The 19,878-nt window shown below is 37.3% G+C and overlaps 1 protein-coding gene across 1 annotated transcript; it reads right to left on the bottom strand.

Annotated features, from left to right (window-relative positions):
- Positions 1-18,127: 18,127 nt before the first annotated feature.
- cebpa (CCAAT enhancer binding protein alpha) lies at positions 18,128-19,637 on the bottom strand. Its single transcript, XM_039763569.1, has one exon. The coding sequence runs from the start codon at positions 19,366-19,368 to the stop codon at positions 18,478-18,480; it is 891 nt and encodes a 296-aa protein (XP_039619503.1). The 5' UTR covers positions 19,369-19,637; the 3' UTR covers positions 18,128-18,477.
- Positions 19,638-19,878: the final 241 nt, after the last annotated feature.

The following is a 19,878-nucleotide window of genomic DNA, read 5'->3' as shown; positions in this document are numbered from 1 at the left end:
CCGAACACATTTCTCCAGTTTTGATGTCACTACACTGGTTGCCTGTGTCATTCAGGATTGACTTTAAAATACTGCTTATGGTTTATAAAGCTTTAAATAATCTCGCTCCATCTTATATATTGGAATGCCTGACATGTTATATTCCAAATCGTAACCTTAGATCTTGAAATGAGTATCTCCTTATAATTCCAAAAGCTAAACTTAAAAGAAGTGGTGAGGCGGCCTTCTGCTGTTATGCACCTAAAATCTGGAATAGCTTGCCAATAGGAATTCGCCAGGCAAATACAGTAGAGCACTTTAAAACACTGCTGAAAACACATTACTTTAACATGGCCTTTTTATAACTTCACTTTAACTTAATACTGATACTCTGTATGTTCAATTCTTCATAATAACTATTCACAGTGGCTCCAAAATCCATACTGACCCCAACTCTCTCTTCTGTTTCTTTTTCCGGTTTCTTTATGGTGGCAGCCTGCGCCACCACCACCTACTCAAAGCATCATGATGCACCAACATTGATGGACTGAAAGCCAGAAGTCTACGTGACCATCATCATCAGGTCCTTCCATGAAAACCCTAAATACAAAGAGGACTGTTTGACTTATGTTAGGTAGATTGCCCAGAGGGGACTGGGCGGTCTCTTGGTCTGGAACCCCTACAGATTTTATTCTTTTCTCCAGCCTTTGGAGTTTTTTTTTGTTTTTTCTGTCCACCCTGGCCATCGGACCTTACTCTTATTCTATGTTAATTAATGTTGACTTATGTTTATTTATTTTTTTTATTGTGTCTTCTATTTCTCTATTCATTTTGTAAAGTACTTTGAGCTACATTTTTTTGTATGAATATGTGCTATATAAATAAATGTTGATTGATTGATTGATTGATTGAAAACGGCAAATACAGGGGGCAGTGGGGATCGTACCGGTGGCACCTTGATTACAAGTTAGCAAATCTTACTGCTACACCACAGAAGCTGTTGTATCATCCTTGAAACTTTTGTGAAAGTGTTTATTTGATCTTTGGACTTCAGGCTTCACACATTCTATAGTTTATGTCTACATAAAAGATCCAAATAACGATCTAGTATTTCCACTCTAAAACTCCAGCAGTTCACTCACTCCCAAATAATTAAACAAGGCTTGAGCTGGGAGAACTTAGTGAACATTCTATGATGGTGGGGGATGAAATAGCCGGCTGCTTGCTGCTTGTCTTAATCGGCACATTTACAGGACAAAGACGCTGACAGAGAGGTGCGAACGGATTTAAGGTGGGCTGGATTTATGAGTTTTCTCGTAGGCTCTGGTAATTCTAGTGTTAAAAAATAATGAAGGTGTTAATACATTTCTTTTATAATTCCTGCACCTAATGTGATGGCTGTAAATAAAGGTGAAATAAAATGATGGCGTAGGGAAGTTATAAAACAATATCAAAATGTATAAAAATGTGTCTAACCTTTCAAAAACACAAGATCATTACACTTTTCATGCTAAAACTGAAGACCTCTCCTGGATCCATAACTTCACAGTCAGATACACTCACTCCCCTGAGAATAAGCTGAGGAGGGGAGGTCATGTCTAACATGGAGTGTCATTCCTTATAGTGGAGAAAAATACTTTGGAAAACATGTGATGTCCTTTCTCTCAATTCCACCTTAAACAAAATCACAAGAATGAAAGAAAAAGTACTGCAGGAAGTAGCTCTCTTATTCTGGAACAATGCACTCCTGAGTATTAGCTACTTCTTGTTTTTGTTATTCTGCTACCTTTTCTGCATCCCTTTTCACATTTGTATCTTTGTTGGATTTTGAGCATTTTCATTTTCATTTATGACAGTCAGTCTCTGACTTTTTGGTTTTTGTGTTTTAGTTTCAATTTTTGGTTTACAATTTGGACACATATTTATTTGGATTCCTATTTGCTCATGGGTGTTTTCAATACCCTAGCTAATTTAGAATATTCTTTTGTTATTTTTCATTTTTGCTGACAAATTACATGTGCAATGCCACTCCTTATACAGAAAAAGATCTCAGTCATCCCACGGGAGAAAGACTTTCCGAGACTATGGTCATAAAGCTTATGAAACCCTTTATGGACAGAGGCAGAACTGTAACAACAGTTGCATAAAGTGTAACAGGAATACAACTTCCACCTGCAGCTAAAGTCATTTGCTTACTGAAGTAGCATTGCACATTTACTTTGTCAGCATACACGTGTCGATCAAACACAGGAAGCTCTGCAGTCTACTTGTGACTTTACACTGTAGGAAGATAAGTAAATAAATCAAGGTAAATAGTTAAATAACATTTGATCTGGCTTTTATATAAGTAACATGCAAATGTTTTTAATATAAAGACCATCACAAAAACATAATCATAAACAGGAATTTGCATGACATCTTGGCAAGCTCGGTCTTGTTTTCACAAATTGTTCAAAATGAAATGATGGCGAGACTTTCTTTTTAAATATGCAGGGGAACTTTATTTATCACAGCTCTTACATCCACGGCATCCGTGCTCTGTATTAACTCTAAAACAAAAACAATCAAGATCCCTTTTTCTGGTGCTTTCCTTTTGACATATGTGCCTAAACAATGCCTGATAATAATAATACATTTCAATGACATATTTTAAAACAAAACTGCACATATGTGTATTCATATTTTGTTGACACATAAATATTACAAGCTCTGTAAGCCCTGCTGTTTTGTTGAAGTACATGTGTGTGGCAGATTCACTGGCAGGATGTCACCTGACATGTTGATGCATCCAAATGGTGCCATCTTTCGTCTTTATGCCTGGTACAGCTGCGTTGTTCTTATGTGTGAGTGGAAGTTTCTTGTGGGGAGGGAATCTTTTCTCTTTCTCTGATGTAGAACCCTCATCCTCATCTTAGTTCACCTCTGTTATAGAATGTCTTTATTTCAAAACTAGCAGTGTCAGATCAGAGACAGCATGAACATGACAGAGAGAATAAAACTGAATAATAAAAAAAAAACTAACTTTTACAATTACCATTAATTTACAGCAGCTGACTCAAATAAATCAAATGTACGTATGTTTTTATGCTATAACAGTAACAAAAGGGCAGCTCACTACTCAAAATGGTAAATCTAGGAAGAGCCCAGAATCAAACCCACAACCTCTTGATTATGAGTCAGCAGTTCTTATCTCTGAACCACCCAAGCAGTCATGTCAGCATTGTACACTAACCCGATTTCTTTTTCTTTAGTTATATTCTTGAATAAAAGCGCAGTTGTTTTGTCTATTTAATATTTGGACTTCAGTCTTCACACATTATATACTTCATGTCTACATTTTGTCAATTATTACTAAAACATGAAAAAACATTTCTGTTTTAGTTATGTATTCAACAATTCCTGTCTCGCATTTCCTGTCATCCTACATTTACATAGATTGTTGTATACACGGAACACACATGAAATGTATGTTTTCCAAATAACTATATATGGTTTACCCTCTACAATTCCATACACCTTACACCCAGATAAACAGACTTGAGCTCTGAGAATCTTCTGTGTGACGTGAGCTGTGTCAGTGGGGGGATGGGATAGCTACTGCTTGCTGCTTGTGCTGATCGACACATTTGCAAAACAAAAAGTGCTAATGGAGAGGTGCAAAGTAATTTAGGGTGGCCCGGGATTATGGTTTTCTTTGTAGGCTTCAGGGATTCTAGTGTTAAATTAATACTGCGTTTTCAAACATCAATTTCAGCCAATTTTTATTTCACTAAATTTTGTGTTAGATTTCCTTTTTTTGGTTTAATACATTCAAATTTATTTATGTATACAATGGATTTCAACTGTCCCCCTCTGCCATTTTAGAGATTTTTAAACTATAAAGGTTTACTGAAGTTTTAAATCAGAATCTTAATAAAAACAATAATGTTTCCCTTCCACAGTAAACACACATTGTATTCAGAATGTAGTCAGACCACTTCAGTTTTTCCACAATTTGCTATCTTGTTTGTTCCAGCCTTGTGCTAACATCATTTAACATTTTCCCCCACATCAAGTAACACTTAATACCCCAGAATGACAAAACAAGGATTTAGAAAATTTTGCAAATCTACTACTAATAAAAAAATAAAACTTCTCATTAATAAATGTAGTACACCAGAGGTCTGTCTCAGGTGTTTCCTGTTTCATTACCATCATGAAGATATTTCTATATCTTGTGTAGACTCCATCTGTGATCAAATCAACTAATTGGACATGATTAGAAAAGGCACACTAGAGTAGGTAGTGAAACAGACAGTATAAAATGAAACTAAGGTACTTTGAGGGTGCTAGCACATGCAGCTATTAAACATCTTTACAAAACTTTAAAAGCCAATTTTTACAGTGAGAAAATAGCTATATGGAAAGAACTTACTATTATGTATTTTAGTAGTTTTTGTTTTTTGCTGCATGTAGGAGTATGTGATACACAGACAGAAAGAAGCAAAGGAGGTCAGACACAGGTTTGTTATTGTTTGTATATAACTTTGGTTAGGTTTAATGTTTTTCTCTTGATTTACAGGTGTATATTTGTTGGTTATCTTTACAGCATTAGTTCCTAGAGCCAAGTGCACCAGTTATGAGAGGGCTAGGTGTCTAAATAATTGACTGTATCATAAGAGCAGATTGGAGCTCCCTTTAACCAGTAACAGACCAGAGTCTTTAGTTTTGTGCAGCTTTAACTTTGCTGAATTCTCTAGTTTTTGGTTATGTTTATATGCAGCTATATACCCGTGGAATATGTTTATATTCAGGTAAGAGCCTTTGATATATTATTTTGATCTTTTTTTCTGGTTTCACTGTCAGATTCATTCAGGTTCAGATAAGGTAGCCCATTCCTCCCAGTCACACCCTTTCAGGTTTCATTGTCATTGCTCACATCAGAGTTAAAGTCCCCCAATAAAACAACAGATTCCCCGGTGGGAGAACCTTCCAGCACTCTCCCCAAGGTTTCCAAGAAGGCTGAATACTCTAACCCAACTGTCAGTGCATAAGCACAAACAATTGTCAAAGCCCTTTCCCCATCTCAAACTTACAGATAGATGGCCTTCTCGTCCACTGGGGTAAATTCTAACATATATATAGGTGCCAAGTCAAAGGACTATAAGTACGCCCAAACCCACCCATGCCTCTTACCCTTGGCAACCAAAAAGTGGAATAGAGTCCAGCCCCTCTCCAGGAGATTGGATCCAGAGATGAGCCTGATTATATACAGTTGGTACCTCTCAACCTCATGCATTAGCCTGGGTTCTTTCACGTTTAGAGAGGTCACATTCCATGTCCCTAAAGTCAGTTTTTTGTAGTCAGTAATCAGTCTGCCAAGGCACTTACTTTCAACTGCTACCCAAGCCACAATGTACCTTAATGCTCCTGCTGCAGGTGATGAGCATGCTGGAGATAGGATCAATGTTGCTCTTCAGACTGTGCCCAGCTGGGTCCCATGGGTAAAGGAACGAACACCAGGCACTCACCAACAGGCTGCCAACCAACCAGTCACAGTCCAATGAAGACTGGGATCTTTATATGATCCCACACCAAGACCAATTTTCTTTGGGTGACCCTACCAGGGGCAATTACCTAGGACAACATAGCTCGTCGAATCATTGGAACACCCAAAGCTCTGAACCACAATAAGGTGATGATTCACAGAGAGGGGATTTTAAAGCTCACATGGGTAATAACATTTAAAGCTGGAAGGATGTGATTGGGAGGAATTGCGTACCCAATCTGAACTTACTCGTCAGTGCTTTGTTATTGGACTTCTGTATAAGTCACAGTCTGTCCATAATGAACACCATGTCCAGGCATTAGGGTGTTCATAAGTGTGGGGGGTGTGTTGTTCATAATTTTTATGGACAGAATTTCTAGGCACAGCCAAGGAGCGAAGGGGATCCAGTCTGGTGGATTTAGAATCATGTCTCTGCTTTTTGCAGATAATGTTGTCCTATTGGCTTCATTGGACTGTGACCTTGGACACACACTAGGACAGTTTGGAGCCTAGTGTGAAGCGGCCGGGATGAGGAACAGCACCTTCAAGTCCAAGGTTATGATTCTCAGCTAGATAAAGGCATAGTGCCCTATTCAGGTCGGGGATAGGGTGCTGCCTCAAGCAGAAGAATTTACGTATCTCGGGATCTTGTTGACAAGTGAGGTACGAAGAGTGCAGAAGATTAACATATAAATCAGAGCAACATCCACAATTATGCGTACATTGTATCAGTTTGTCGTGGTGAAGAGGGAGATGATGTAATATACTTTGGGTGTGCTTAGAAGGGACATAAGAAACTGCAATGCTCAATGGTTAAGAGCAGTGCTGAGTATGCAGAAAACAAATACTGTAATGTTCCCAGACCAATTCCTAAGAAGACAGTGCTGAAAAATCAGGAAAAAGTGGTTAAAGTAAAGGTAGCTAGTCAAATAAGAAAGTCTTTGTTAGACAAAGGGAGTATCCAAACCTATGTGAGAAGGGACATTTTGAATGATAAAACTGCCAGGAATTTGTTTCTTGGACGAGTCTACGGTGACAAGGTTTCTTACACTCTGATGAGAGCAGGCGTGAAGATATGATGTCAAATATATGCAATACATGTTAGGGTAGTTGAGAAAATGCTTTACCCTTTCTTGTTAGGGCCAGATGTGCCAATCTATTTGCATATTGGAGCAAAGTCTGGTAAAGGATGCGCAGCAAACAAAAAGTGACCAGCTGGCCTGGAACACTGTCATTTGTCAAAAAGGGTGAGAACATGCAACAAGATCCCCAACAAAGGCAAAACTATAATTAAGATTAGAATTAGAACAATCTAGACGAGAACAGGCCATTCAGCCCAACAAAGCTCGCCAGTCCTTTATCCACTTGCTTCCTCCAAGAAAACATCAAGTCGAGTTTTGAAAGTCCCTAACGTCTTACTGTCTACCACACTACTTGGTAGCTTATTCCAAGTGTCTATCGTTCTTTGTGTAAAGAAAAACTTCCTAATGTTTGTGCGAAATTTACCCTTAACAAGTTTCCAACTGTGTCCCCGTGTTCTTGATGAGCTCATTTTAAAATATAAGTCTCGATCCACTGTACTAATTCCCTTCATAATTTTAAACACTTCAATCATGTCACCTCTTAATCTTCTTTTGCTTAAACTGTAAAGGCTCAGCTCTTTTAATCTTTCCTCATAATTCAACCCCTGTAGACCTGGAATCAGCCTAGTCGCTCTTCTCTGGACCTTTTCAAGTGCTGCTATGTCCTTTTGTAGCCTGGAGACCAAAACTGCACACAGTACTCAAGATGAGGCCTCACCAGTGCATTATAAAGGTTGAGCATAACCTCCTTGGACTTGTACTCCACAGATCGTGCTATATAACCTAACATTCTGTTAGCCTTCTTAATGGCTTCTGAACACTGTTTGGAAGTTGATAGCTTGGAGTCCACTATGACTCCTAAATCCTTCTCATAAGGTGTACTCTCGATTTTCCGACCGCCCATTGTGTATTCAAACCTAATATTTTTACTTCCTATGTGTAATACTTTACATTTACTGACATTAAATTTCATCTGCCACAAATCTGCCCAAGCCTGTATGCTATCCAAGTCCTTCTGTAATGATATAACGGATTCCAAATTATCTGCTAATCCACCTATCTTGGTATCATCTGCAAACTTAACCAGCTTGTTACTTATATTCCTATCTAAATCATTTATATATATTAAAAATAGCAGCGCCCTAGCACTGACCCTGTGGAACACCACTCTTAACATCGGCCAGTTCTGATGAGGTTCCTCGCACCATCACCCTCTGCTTCCTGTGTCTGAGCCAATTCTGCACCCATCTAAAAACATCACCCTGAACTCCCACTTCTTTTAACTTGATGCCCAACCTCTCATGTGGCACCTTATCAAATGCTTTCTGAAAGTCCAGATAAATAATATCATAAGCTCCACTTTGATCGTATCCTTTTGTTGCCTCCTCATAGAATTCCAACATGTTAGTAAAACACGACCTCCCTCTTCTGAACCCATGCTGACTGTTCAGAATAACTCCTGTCCTTGTCATGTGTTGCTCAATCTTATCCTTAATAATTCCTTCCATTAATTTTCCTGTGATGCTTGTTAAGCTTACTGGCCTATAGTTGCTTGGATCTGCCCTGTCACCCTTTTTATATAATGGGATGATATTTGCCATTTTCCAGTCCTTTGGAATCTCTCCAGTGCACAGTGACTTCCTAAAAATATGTGTCAAGGGTTTATATATGTACTCACTAGCCTCCTTAAGAACACGAGGATAAATATTATCTGGGCCTGGTGATTTGTTTGATTTCATCTTATTTAATCTGAGCAGCACTTCTCCCTCTACAATTTCCAAATCCCTCAGTACCTCCTTAGTAGTTGTGTTTACCTCTGGCAGGTTATCCACTTGCTCACTTGTAAACACCTCAGAAAAATGTAAGTTTAGGGCATCTGCTATTTCATTGTCTGTATCTTTTAATTCCCTTTACTATTCCTGATGAACTTGACCTCCTCCTTAACTGTTCTTTTACTACTAAAATACTGAAAGAATCTCTTGGGGTCTTCTTTGCCTTATCTGCTATATTCCTCTCCAACTGTCTTTTAGCCTCTCTGATATCCTTCTTAATGGTTGCCCTCATTTTCTCATACGCTACGGTTCTCTTTGCAGTCATTAGTCTTATATGCCTTATACAGCAGTTTTTCCTTTGCAACTTCTTTTTAAATCTTTATTAATCCATCGTGGAGTTTTTTAGTTTCCTATTACTTCCAAATTTAGGTATGTATCTGTCCTGCATTACATGTAAAACATTTTTAAACCTGTTCCACTGCTCCTCGACTGTCTCCACATTTAAAAGCTTATCCCAGTCTATCCTACTTAGACTTTGTCGCATCTGCTCAAAATTAGCCCTACTAAAGTTCAACTTAACAATTTTAGTCTTTGCATCTGTACTCTTACAAAATACTGAGAATTGTATTACATTATGGTCACTTGACCCTAGTGGTTCAATGACCTCTACACCCTCAATTCTATCCTGATTATTACAGAATACTAAATCCAGACAGGCTTCACCCCGTGTTGGTGCTTTAACATGCTGTGTTAAAAAACAGTCGCTGATTACTTCTAAAAACTCCTGCTCTTGTGCTCCTCCAGCTGTAAGGTTATCCCAGTTAATATTTGGATAATTAAAGTCCCCCATGACTATAATATCCCCTGTAAACTTGCCTTTTTGATATTACTAAAAAGATGTGTTTTGAAATTACTGTCTGAATTGGGTGGTCTATAACACACTCCTAAAATGAGACCTTTTTCCCTAATATTTTCCAGGCGAAGCCACATGTCCTCACTAAGATGGGGCTCATCATCCAACTGAAGATGACTTACATTTAATCCCTGTTTGGCATAAACAGCAACCCCACCTCCTTTTCTGTTCTGTCTATCCTTCCTAAAAAATGTGTATCCCTCTATGTTACACTCATCCCCATCTTTGTTATTTAGCCAGGTTTCTATTGGGCACCACTACACAGGACATTAGCCTCTTCTGCCTCTGAAGTTCTAGATAGCTAATTTTTCATTACAGGGGAGATAGGGGCTTTGTAAATGTAGAGATCACAGTATTCAATGTTTTGTCAAAGCAGAAAAACACTAATCAGTTACTGGGGAGTCCTTTGTGTTGAACCAGGGTGTACTTTACCACCAAGATATTCACGGACAACAATTAGTGTTACCGAAGTTATATATGGACAAAGTGTTACAAATGGCTCATGATACCCCATGGATGCATCATATGGGGCAAACAAAGACAGGTGAGCGGGTGACAAAACATATTTATTGGCCAGGTTGGTATACAGATTTAGCCAGTCATTGTTGGAATTGTCTTGAATGCCAGTTAGTAAAACCTGTAAAGAAAAGATTAGTGTCTTTATCAGTGATACAGGACCCTTTCAGCTAATTGGCTGTAGACATCTTTGGTTCTCCAAACAAAATGCAGTAATGGATCTTATATACTTGTCCTATGTGATGGTGCAGTGATGTATCCAGAGGTATTCCCACTTAACAAAGGTTCAGGTTATCAAGTTTGCCAAGGCATTAATACAACAATTTTCTCAGGTTGGCATTCTAAAGGAAAAGTTAACTGATCACAGGACTAATATTACAGCAGAACTACTCAAAGGAGTTTACAGGTAGTTAGGTATACAAAGTTTGAGAAACACAACTTGCAACCAGCAGACTAACAGTATAGTGGAAACGCTGAAAAAATTGTTGAGGAAATTTGTGTCTGCATCCAAAACTAGTTGGGGTCAATGGCTGCCTTAATTACTTTTGTATATAGAAAAATACCTCAAAAGTTCAAGGAATTCTTGCCATTTCAACAGATATATGAACATAATGTCTGTTTATTTCTAGGACTTGTGGGCTGGTACAGTTGGTTTATTCCCCAGTTTTCAAAGACTGTTATCCTGCTTAACAACCTCCTGCCAAGAAACAGCCCAACCAAGTCAAATCGACTGATTTGTATGAAGTTAGCTTTTTGAAGATTACCAAAGGGATGTGTTTTAACCCTGCTTTGAAATTTCCTGATTTCAACTTACCATTTTATTTGCAGATGTGTCTGGGAGTGGACAGGGTGTCTATGTAACTCAAAAGTTGTTTCCCAGGAAAATTAGATTGGCCACTGAGAAGGAGCCTCTAGCTATAAAATGTGTAGGAGATTCACTCATGTATTGGGCCATCAATTTATAGACGAGTTGGACCAAAGGGCTTTTCAAAGGTTGGCATAGATGCATGACTCCAATACCAGAATCACACAGTGGTATCTATCTCTTCAACCATAGAAATTTCAAGTTAGGTAAATTCCGGGGAGCCAAAATTAATATGATGACTATCTCTCTCTAATACAAGACATCAAGAGTTTTGTGGTGAGGGGTGAAGGTGTGATGCTACAGTCTCACAAAATAGCTACAGTGATGAATAGGATGGTATGGAATCAAAACATTTTGGAGGTGATAGAAGTGAAGCCATATAAAAACATTACCAAAGTTTAAACATTCAATATGTACAGTGAGGAAAATAAATTATATGGATAGAACTGTTGGCTTATGACAAAAACAATTCCATGTAATGTTCCATAGTTGACAATGTGTATCAGGGCAAAACCAAGCCATGAAATTGAAGCAATAGCCGGCAGAGCTTAGAGATAGGATTGTGGCGAGACACAAACCTGGGGAAGACTACAAAAAATCCTCCACTATTGAAGGTTCCCAAGAGCACAGTAATTTTTAATTTTACTTAAAAACCACAACTCTTCCCAGAGCTGGCCACCTGGCCAAACTGAGCATTTAAGGGGAGAAAGGCCATGGTAAGAGAGGTGACCAAGAAGTCAATGGTCACTCTGAATTTTGGGGGGTCTTTAGTATTATCTATATAGCTTCCACTGTCGACTCATTATAAAACCTCACTTTTCTCAGTACTGCCATCCAGTGTGAAAGCAGCTCAAAGACATCCTAAGTTTTGATTTTTAGTATCAGAATCAGTGAGTTAATATTATGTCAAATAAGGACATCCCACTAAAAAAAATCTCTAAATATTGTTGGAGCCTGAGAGGAGCATGCTGAAACTACTCAATAAATTAACACAGTGATGGGGAAAACATCATTAAAAAGAGTATCCTGTTAATCTGCACTGTACAGCTACCTCATCAACGTTCAAAATTCAAATTTTACCTCTGTGGAAACTAAAGACTTGATGAATGTCAAGACAACTGAATCAATGTCCCAAGGATGGTACTAATACATTTTTAAGCAACATATATTTGAAATAAGTCGTCCAAGGAAACCAAATATGCATGGTTGAAGAAGTGTTTCATGCAGCCTGAGAACTCTTTAGCACCTACTTAGACACCATATGGAGTCACTTGAATTGCAGGGTATCAGTTAGACAGATATCAAAATGAGCAAAGGCTTGGTTTAAATTGATCTGATATGGTATGTCTTTCTTACTTTTTCACAATAGTGGCAGCTCCTGTGGACGTGGAATATACAGCATACATCAGAGGCATAAACAGTATATTATAGAAAAAATAGAAGATAATTCACAGTAAGATAGCAGAATAAAAATGCAGTTGAAATGGACCGTTGGGGAGTAATGCAAATAAATTTGAAATTAGGATTACAGGCTCAATATCCATATACAGTAATCCCTCGCTATATTGCGCTTCGATTTTCGCGGCTTCACTCTATTGCGGATTTTTAACTAAATATATAACACGGATTTTTTGCTGCTTTGCGGGTTCTGCGGACAATGGGTCTTTTTACTTCCTGTACATGCTTCCTCAGTTGGTTTGCCCAGTTGATTTCATACAAGGGACGCTACTGGCGGACGGCTGAGAAGCTAACCAATCAGAGCACGCAGTTAAGTTCCTGTGTGCTGAATGCGATGTTAACCAGGAAGTCTTGTCTCGCTCATTCAGCATCGTGTTTCGCTGTGTAAAGAGTTAACTTTTGTGTTTATCTTTGTGCATAGTCAAGCTCTTCATTATGGCTCCAAAACGATCTGCTCCTGCTACTGCTTCAGGGGCAGTGCCCAAGCGCCAATGGAAGATGTTAACGAATGCTGAAAAGGTAAACGTTTTGGATTTGTGGAAGGAAGGGAAAAGCTACACCACTGTAGGACGCCATTACAGCATCAATGAGGCTATGATTCTTTTTATTTAAAAAGTAGGAAAGGAATATAAGATCTATGGCCGCAGTGTCCTTTTAACCAGGGTGCAAAACGAGTTGTAAGTGGATGTAATAAGGCAGTAGTCTGGATGGAATCTGCTTAAGGGATTTGGATTGAAGAAGAACAATGGCAGTGCTACACAGTAACCTGAAGTGGCTCCTTTAGAAGAGCTGTAACGCTCTCCTTTGTTGTGCAGTAAAATTAAACTCATCGTTATGGGACAAGTCATCGTGTCATTGTTGGCGAGTAACCATAATTAATTTTCTACTTACAGTACTTAGTACATGTACGTACGTTTAGTGTCACTGTACACACATTAACTTTATACAATTTTTCTTGCATTGTACATATTTATTGCTGGTGGCCTGTCTATCGTAATGGCTGTAACATATGTGATATCGGAGACACTTGATATCTTTAAAATAATATTTAGGTTTTACTGTATATAAAGTGTTTTAGTTTACATACATAATTTCAATGAATCTTTCCTAATATCTAAGAGAATACAAAGGAATTATGTGATATAATTGTGCAGGGAATATTTATAAACAGTGTGGGAGAGTTTATAAGGGCCTAAAATATATAAAAATAACCATACAAACATATGGTTTCTACTTCGTGGATTTTCACCTATCATGGGGGGGGGGGGTCTGGAACGCAACCCCCGCGATCGAGGAGGGATTACTGTATTGGGAAAGATTTTTCATTACATACACTTCTTCTTGCATTCACAAAAAGACAGCATTAAGAACAATGTATTTTAGTAATAAGCACTGTTTTATATAGGCAAATACATGTCATTAGGCAAATGAAATGGAAAGCTCATTAATTTAAAACACAAATGTCACTGATCTATACCACAATCAATTAGATTAAATAAAACATTCATTGACACATAAATACAATGTTTGTTGAAAAGATAAACAGATGGGCACCTTTAAAAGTTAACTGTCGGGGCCTCACTTACATTTCCAGTTTCTTTAGAGTAATGCATCTGCCAGGAACCATTTCTTTGGTTGTGAATACCATATCAGCAATGAAACAGTCTTGCTAAATAGTCAAGCCCTTTCTTTGCTATTAAGCTGAGTCCACATTGGAATATAGATGTTTGGTCATGTGAGTTAGTATTGAACAATGTCTGTAACATAAAATGAAATACTGTATATGGTGAAACTGTAACTACATCTTTGTAAATTATTACATGTGTTTGGATAAAAATATACATTTTGTCATTTGTGTCATACTACTTTCAAAATATATTTACATACTATATTTGTTCTAATATTTATTAATTTCATGTAGGAACAATAATCTTCAAATATTGTGATAAATTCCGTACAAATTTTCTGTTTTCTTTGAACTATGGTTAACACTTCACACATACTCTCCTTTGAGTGTATATCAGCTGTTGCATGTTGTACTTCTAAGCTTCCCATTGTGTTGACTTTATAAAATTGTACTGTGTGCTTTCTCTATAAAAAGGTGTTTTGATGATGCCTGATGTTTTTTGAATTACATGAAATAAAAAATGGGACAGAATAAAAAGCATCAATCATTCTCTTATTTTCTTATATTTGTTCACTTAACGATTGTACAGGGAAAAGTGAATAGTGCTGTTTTATCAAAGTTTTGAAGACAGACCAGTGTATTCAAAAACTTTTCGGTCTTATATTCATTTGGAATTTGTCCATGTTCACTGGATTCCATTCATATTCTGAAGTTGTGCAATATATAGTAAGTTAAATGGAGACTCTAAATTGGACTAGTATAACTGTAATTGCTTATGTACAACTTGATTAACATACCACACATGATTTACTCCAGCCTTTTGCCCAATTTTGCTGGACAATCTACTTCTAATCTAGGCCTAATAATAGAAAAGTTAATTTTCAAAAATGGTCATGGAATGAAATTATCAGTAATTAGTTTTTGATCTCAGCAGAACAAAAGTTGCTTTAATATGTATGCCATATATGAAAGGTATAATAGCCTTGAGTCACAAGTGGGCAACATGGCTGGTACAAACATAAATTGCTTAAATGTATTTACTAAATCAACAAACACATACAATATAAATCTGATGTTAATAAAGGTGCGTGGAGTTTGCATGTTCTCTCCGGGTCTGCGTGGGTTTCCTCCGGGCGCTCTGGTTTCCTCCCACAGTCCAAAGACATGCAGGTTAGGTGGACTGTCGATTCTAAATTGGCTCTAGTGTGTGCTTGGTGTGTGAGTGTGTGTGTCCTGTGGTGGGTTGGCACCCTGCCCAGGATTGGTTCCTGCCTTGTGCTCTGTGTTGACTGGGATTGGCTCCAGCGGACCCCCGTGACCCTGTGTTCGGATTCAGCGGGTTGGAAAATGGATGGATGTTAATAAAGTATGATTTTAAAAAGTCTTATTCTAACGTCAAACAGAAAAATCAGTATATTGAAGTTGGGACTCCTCATTAAAGTCACTCTTCCTTCTTTTCAATAATGATGTAAGAACATACAGTAAGTAATGAGATTTTGTACCCAGCTTTAACATTGACACTATCATCTGACAAATAGGGGATCTTGCAGCTGTACAAATAACAGGAAGAAAGAGTCTAAATGTTGTAAATAAAATCATATGGTTTATTCTTGTACATTTCTTTTAATATCATAGTAAGCTGGGTATAACAATCTCAAACATGTTTAGTTCATTATAGTGTTGCTAGGTGGCAGAACCTTTCTAGACAACATTACACACAAAAAGGAAGCAACCTGGATGGGGTTTTAGTAAAGTGCATGGCTTACTCATATGCTCATCCAAAGTCACAATCTGGAGTTGAATATTAGCATAAATAGCACATCTTTGGGATTGTGGAATGAAACTGAAGCGGACACAGGGACAAGATGCAAAATGCACAAAGGAAATGATGAGGCAGAGGATTTGAACACTGGGTCCATAAGGCAGGGGCACTAGGATTGGTTTGATGCCAAACAGAGGAAAAATAAATAAATACATTAACATTGCATAACAGTTTGCTAATTTACGTTTACTTTTTGTAACTTTACATATGCAATGCATAGTGATTCATACAAAACACATATCTTATTAACTTGTATGCTAGTATGTACAGTATGTGCATTGCATAACAGATTTGGCTGTTCAAACAATAGGGTTGCAAACTAATGAAAGGTGAAAATCAACCATAACAGGAAACAAATTAGCATAACAATAATCCTCATCTGCTACAATATGAATCATATGAATATAGATAGAATATAGCTTTGTACTATCAAGTCCACTACTATATGTATGAATTTATAACAAGAATGCAGAAATAAACATTTTTTTTTAATTTAAGCATTACATACTATACTCTGTATTTATATACACTGTATTTGTATATATAAAGTAAAAAGTAAGAATGTAAACAATAAAATGTTAATTGCGACCTGAACAATTGTGACAGTAGGCCCAACAACAAAGTAGTGAGATACAAACCCTATTGTATTGCAGTGAAATGTATAAAATCTTTGGAAGCAAGTTTGCTGCACTTATTACAAAAAAAACCCTCTCCATTTGCTAATTTAAAATTAAACAAATAAAATCTCAAGAAAAAAAAAATGTACTGCCACTATTGTACTGGGATGTCTATGAACATGAATCCAGATGTTTTAATTCTCCTTGTCCATTTATATTCAAACACAATCAGCTATTTAAAGAATGTCATGAAACGGGCTCCATGCTTTGCATGTCTGTTCATTGTTTTGCGTCAGATTTCAAGACAATTTTAAGGGTGCTTTGTTTGATTCAAATAAAATTCCAAATATAAAATGAAAACTTTGAATAGTTCTATGTATTTTATCGCTTTACATACCTCCACATTATTAGAAGAGATCAATGTTTGTTTTGGAAAAATACAATTATATTCATTTCAATTTTAAAAAATCAAAATGGCTGCCGTATTACATTGTAACAAGGTATATAATGGAATACAGTAAGGATTATGCACAAGTTATTCAACTTTTATCAGTTTTATTTTCATAAGCCAAATACTTTTATTAAAATTGGATTTGCAGAAGTCCAAATGCGCCACCTACTGACATTTTGTAGAAAATTATATCCCTCTGAATGCAAACATAAGCAATAACACAAATAACTCATTTAGCATTTGAAACATTCCATTTGAATAAAATATTTACTTAGTACTGAAAATTGGAGAATCTACTTATGCTAGGAAACTGCAATACCAAAAATGTATGCATGTACTGTGTGCTCTTTTCTATCCAATACAAATTTCAATCACTGAAAGCAAAATCCCTACAATTAATGACATATTTCAATATATTCAGTAAGATTGACTTTATTGTATATTTAAATATGTTTTGGCATAGTTTGATAATTTTTTAAGGAAATCTGGAAAAAAATTAAAAAGTGCTTTAATTTTCATGAATTTTACAGGCCCTTAAAAATTATAAACTGTAAAAATAGCTATTTCGCAAGGCAGAATGGTCTGCCATACATTAAATACAATGAGGCAACTTACATAATGCAGACAAATCAAATTTCGCTGCAAAACCAGTGAAGGAATAAACAACAAGAATGCATCAGTGGCAATATGTGTAGCTGCCCACCCACAAAAATTAAAATTGTGTATTCACATTATGAATAAATAAATGGTTATGATGACTTCTGAATGTGTGATTATATAAAAATAATAGTTGTCTTGCAATTTTAAAGTTTAACAAAATATAAGATTCTATTGTGTTTTACTTTGGAAAGGCATCAACAAAAAAAGTTTGGAAATTCAAAGTCAATTCTGAAAAAAACAAGTATCTACCTACCTCTCTCTCTATTTATATATATATATATATATATATATATATATATATATATATATACACACACACACACACACACACACATATATATATAATAATATATACACACACACATACATACATACATACATACATACACACACACACACACACACACACATATATATATACACACACACACACAATATAAAAATATGGAGCGTGCCCAAAATATATATAGTTGCAGCTATTAAAACACCAGGTCACCAGTTACATACATATGTTTTTAAATGTCTCATTTAACAACAATCCCATGTAAAGTAAAGCAGGCTAATACCAAAATTATTGCTCTTTTTCAACTTGCTATTCCAGCATTCTACTTACAGTCCTGTCATCCGGCACGATATTTTGACAGTAAAGCACTTTAAAAATGTTAAGGTACCATTTAAGCACTGAAAAGAACCATCACTCTATATAAAAATATACTATTTTTTGAATTAAAAAATGCATAACTTAACATGCATTCTGCCTTTTCACGAGATTTGCATTCAACGATTTAACAAAAATACACTTTTCCAGTCCAGAAAAGGTACAGTGCAAATTACCTACAATTGCAATTAAAATGTTGTTCATGTAACGCATGTTATACAACAAATAAACGGGTTAAAATGCAAGCTATAGCTTAGCTGCATTAAAATATTGCTAGCGTACCGAAAACAAAATCCGTTTACATTTTAGAAAGGCAAATAAAAACAATGTCCACTCTCAATACGTAAAAGTGAAAAACAAGCTTATCCTTTGTATAATTTTACTACAAAAGGCACAAGTACTTATACCTCAGCTGCCTGATTTTGTTGCTGTTTTTTTAGTCCGTGATTTTTAGAAATATTGAGAACTGTGCATATTACATATACTATCAGTTATTTCAGCCTCATGGTCCGTTTAGTTCCTGCATCAAATCATGCACAGTTGCTCATGGATTTGACAAGTGATCCGTCGGGAAGCTGCCTGAAGATTCCTCTCAGAGTATCCAGCTCCCTACTCATGTGTTCCACTCTTTTCCGAAGTCTTTCATTTTCAGCTGCCAGTTCTATCACCTTCTGCTGAGTCTCCATGTTACGCATCTTCGCCTTATCTCTGCTCTTTCGGACAGCAATATTGTTGCGCTCTCTTCGGAGACGGTATTCATTACTGCTCTTGTCAATTTGCTTTTTGGATTTGCTTCGGTCTCCTCCTCCAATCATCTTGAAAGAGCCACCCGGGAGAGCACTTTGCTGGTGGTGAGGGCTGGGCACCGGAGTGGGAGGAGGCGTTGGATGTCCCGGCTGGAGGTGCATGGTTGTTTGAGCGCAATGTTCGATCTGGTACTGTAGGTGCGGGAGGTGTTGCGAGTGGTGGTGATGGTGATGATGTGGGTATGAAGGTGGTATAGAAGGTTGTTTAGCATCGTCGTCTTCCCTTGGCTCTTGCTTTATCGCCACAGGCCTGATTCTGGAAGACGGATACATGGGTTCAAGTTTTGAACTGTCTATATAGTTACTCATGCAGCCAAACATTTGCTGATGTCCGGCGGCAATCCCACCGGGTCCGTTCGGGTAGTCAAAGTCGCTGTTCGCAAGTTTGGGTTTGTCTTGTTTTGCGCTGTTGTGAAATAAATCTGCGAGGAATTCGTCGTTGAAGGCTGCTGGGTCAATATACGCACTGATGTCTATTGAGTTTTCGTTCTCGCAGATTTCACCCAAGTCCGCAGTATGGGAAGGCTCTTTGTAGGTGTAGGCACTTTGGTGGTTCTGAGAAAGGCTGGTCATCACGGGCCGAGTGTCGACCTCGTAGAAGTTAGGCTGCTCCATCGAGTATCTAAAACCCGCAACGCATGGCGATGAACTCCGGGAATCCAGTTTGCCGAAACTACTGAATAAAGCCGTGATGGCAAGGAATTGAAGCTGTTTATTTTCTTTGTCTTGAAACAAGCTGTGTCAAGTCACTCTAAAACGGTAGGTCCAACCTGACCTGTTTCGGCAAGAGCTGCATAAACTGCATAAAAGTCCTTTAGGTGCTCTTAGTTCCCGGTTGCTGCCACACTTCTGTTCTCTGTAACACTCCTGGAAGCTGTCAGTTCTTACTTAAGTTAACTGTGGTATTTATAGTTAATTTTGCGGGGGCGGTGTTGCCTCCCTAAGCGACCGCAGCTCCCACGGCGACTCTGGGTCCTACTGCGTAAAAGCGTCTCTTTCAATAGCACAATACAACCTAATACAGTCAGTAAACGATTCGTACTTCTTAATAATATGTATTTATTGTCGTGAATAAAAGAGATATATTTAAAAAATACACAATTATGACATTATTTTGCATTCGAT

The sequence above is a fragment of the Polypterus senegalus genome, chromosome 9, assembly GCF_016835505.1.
Source record: "Polypterus senegalus isolate Bchr_013 chromosome 9, ASM1683550v1, whole genome shotgun sequence".
In the NCBI taxonomy this organism is placed as follows: Eukaryota; Metazoa; Chordata; class Cladistia; order Polypteriformes; family Polypteridae; genus Polypterus; species Polypterus senegalus.
This window is presented reverse-complemented; position numbering and strand designations above follow the sequence as displayed.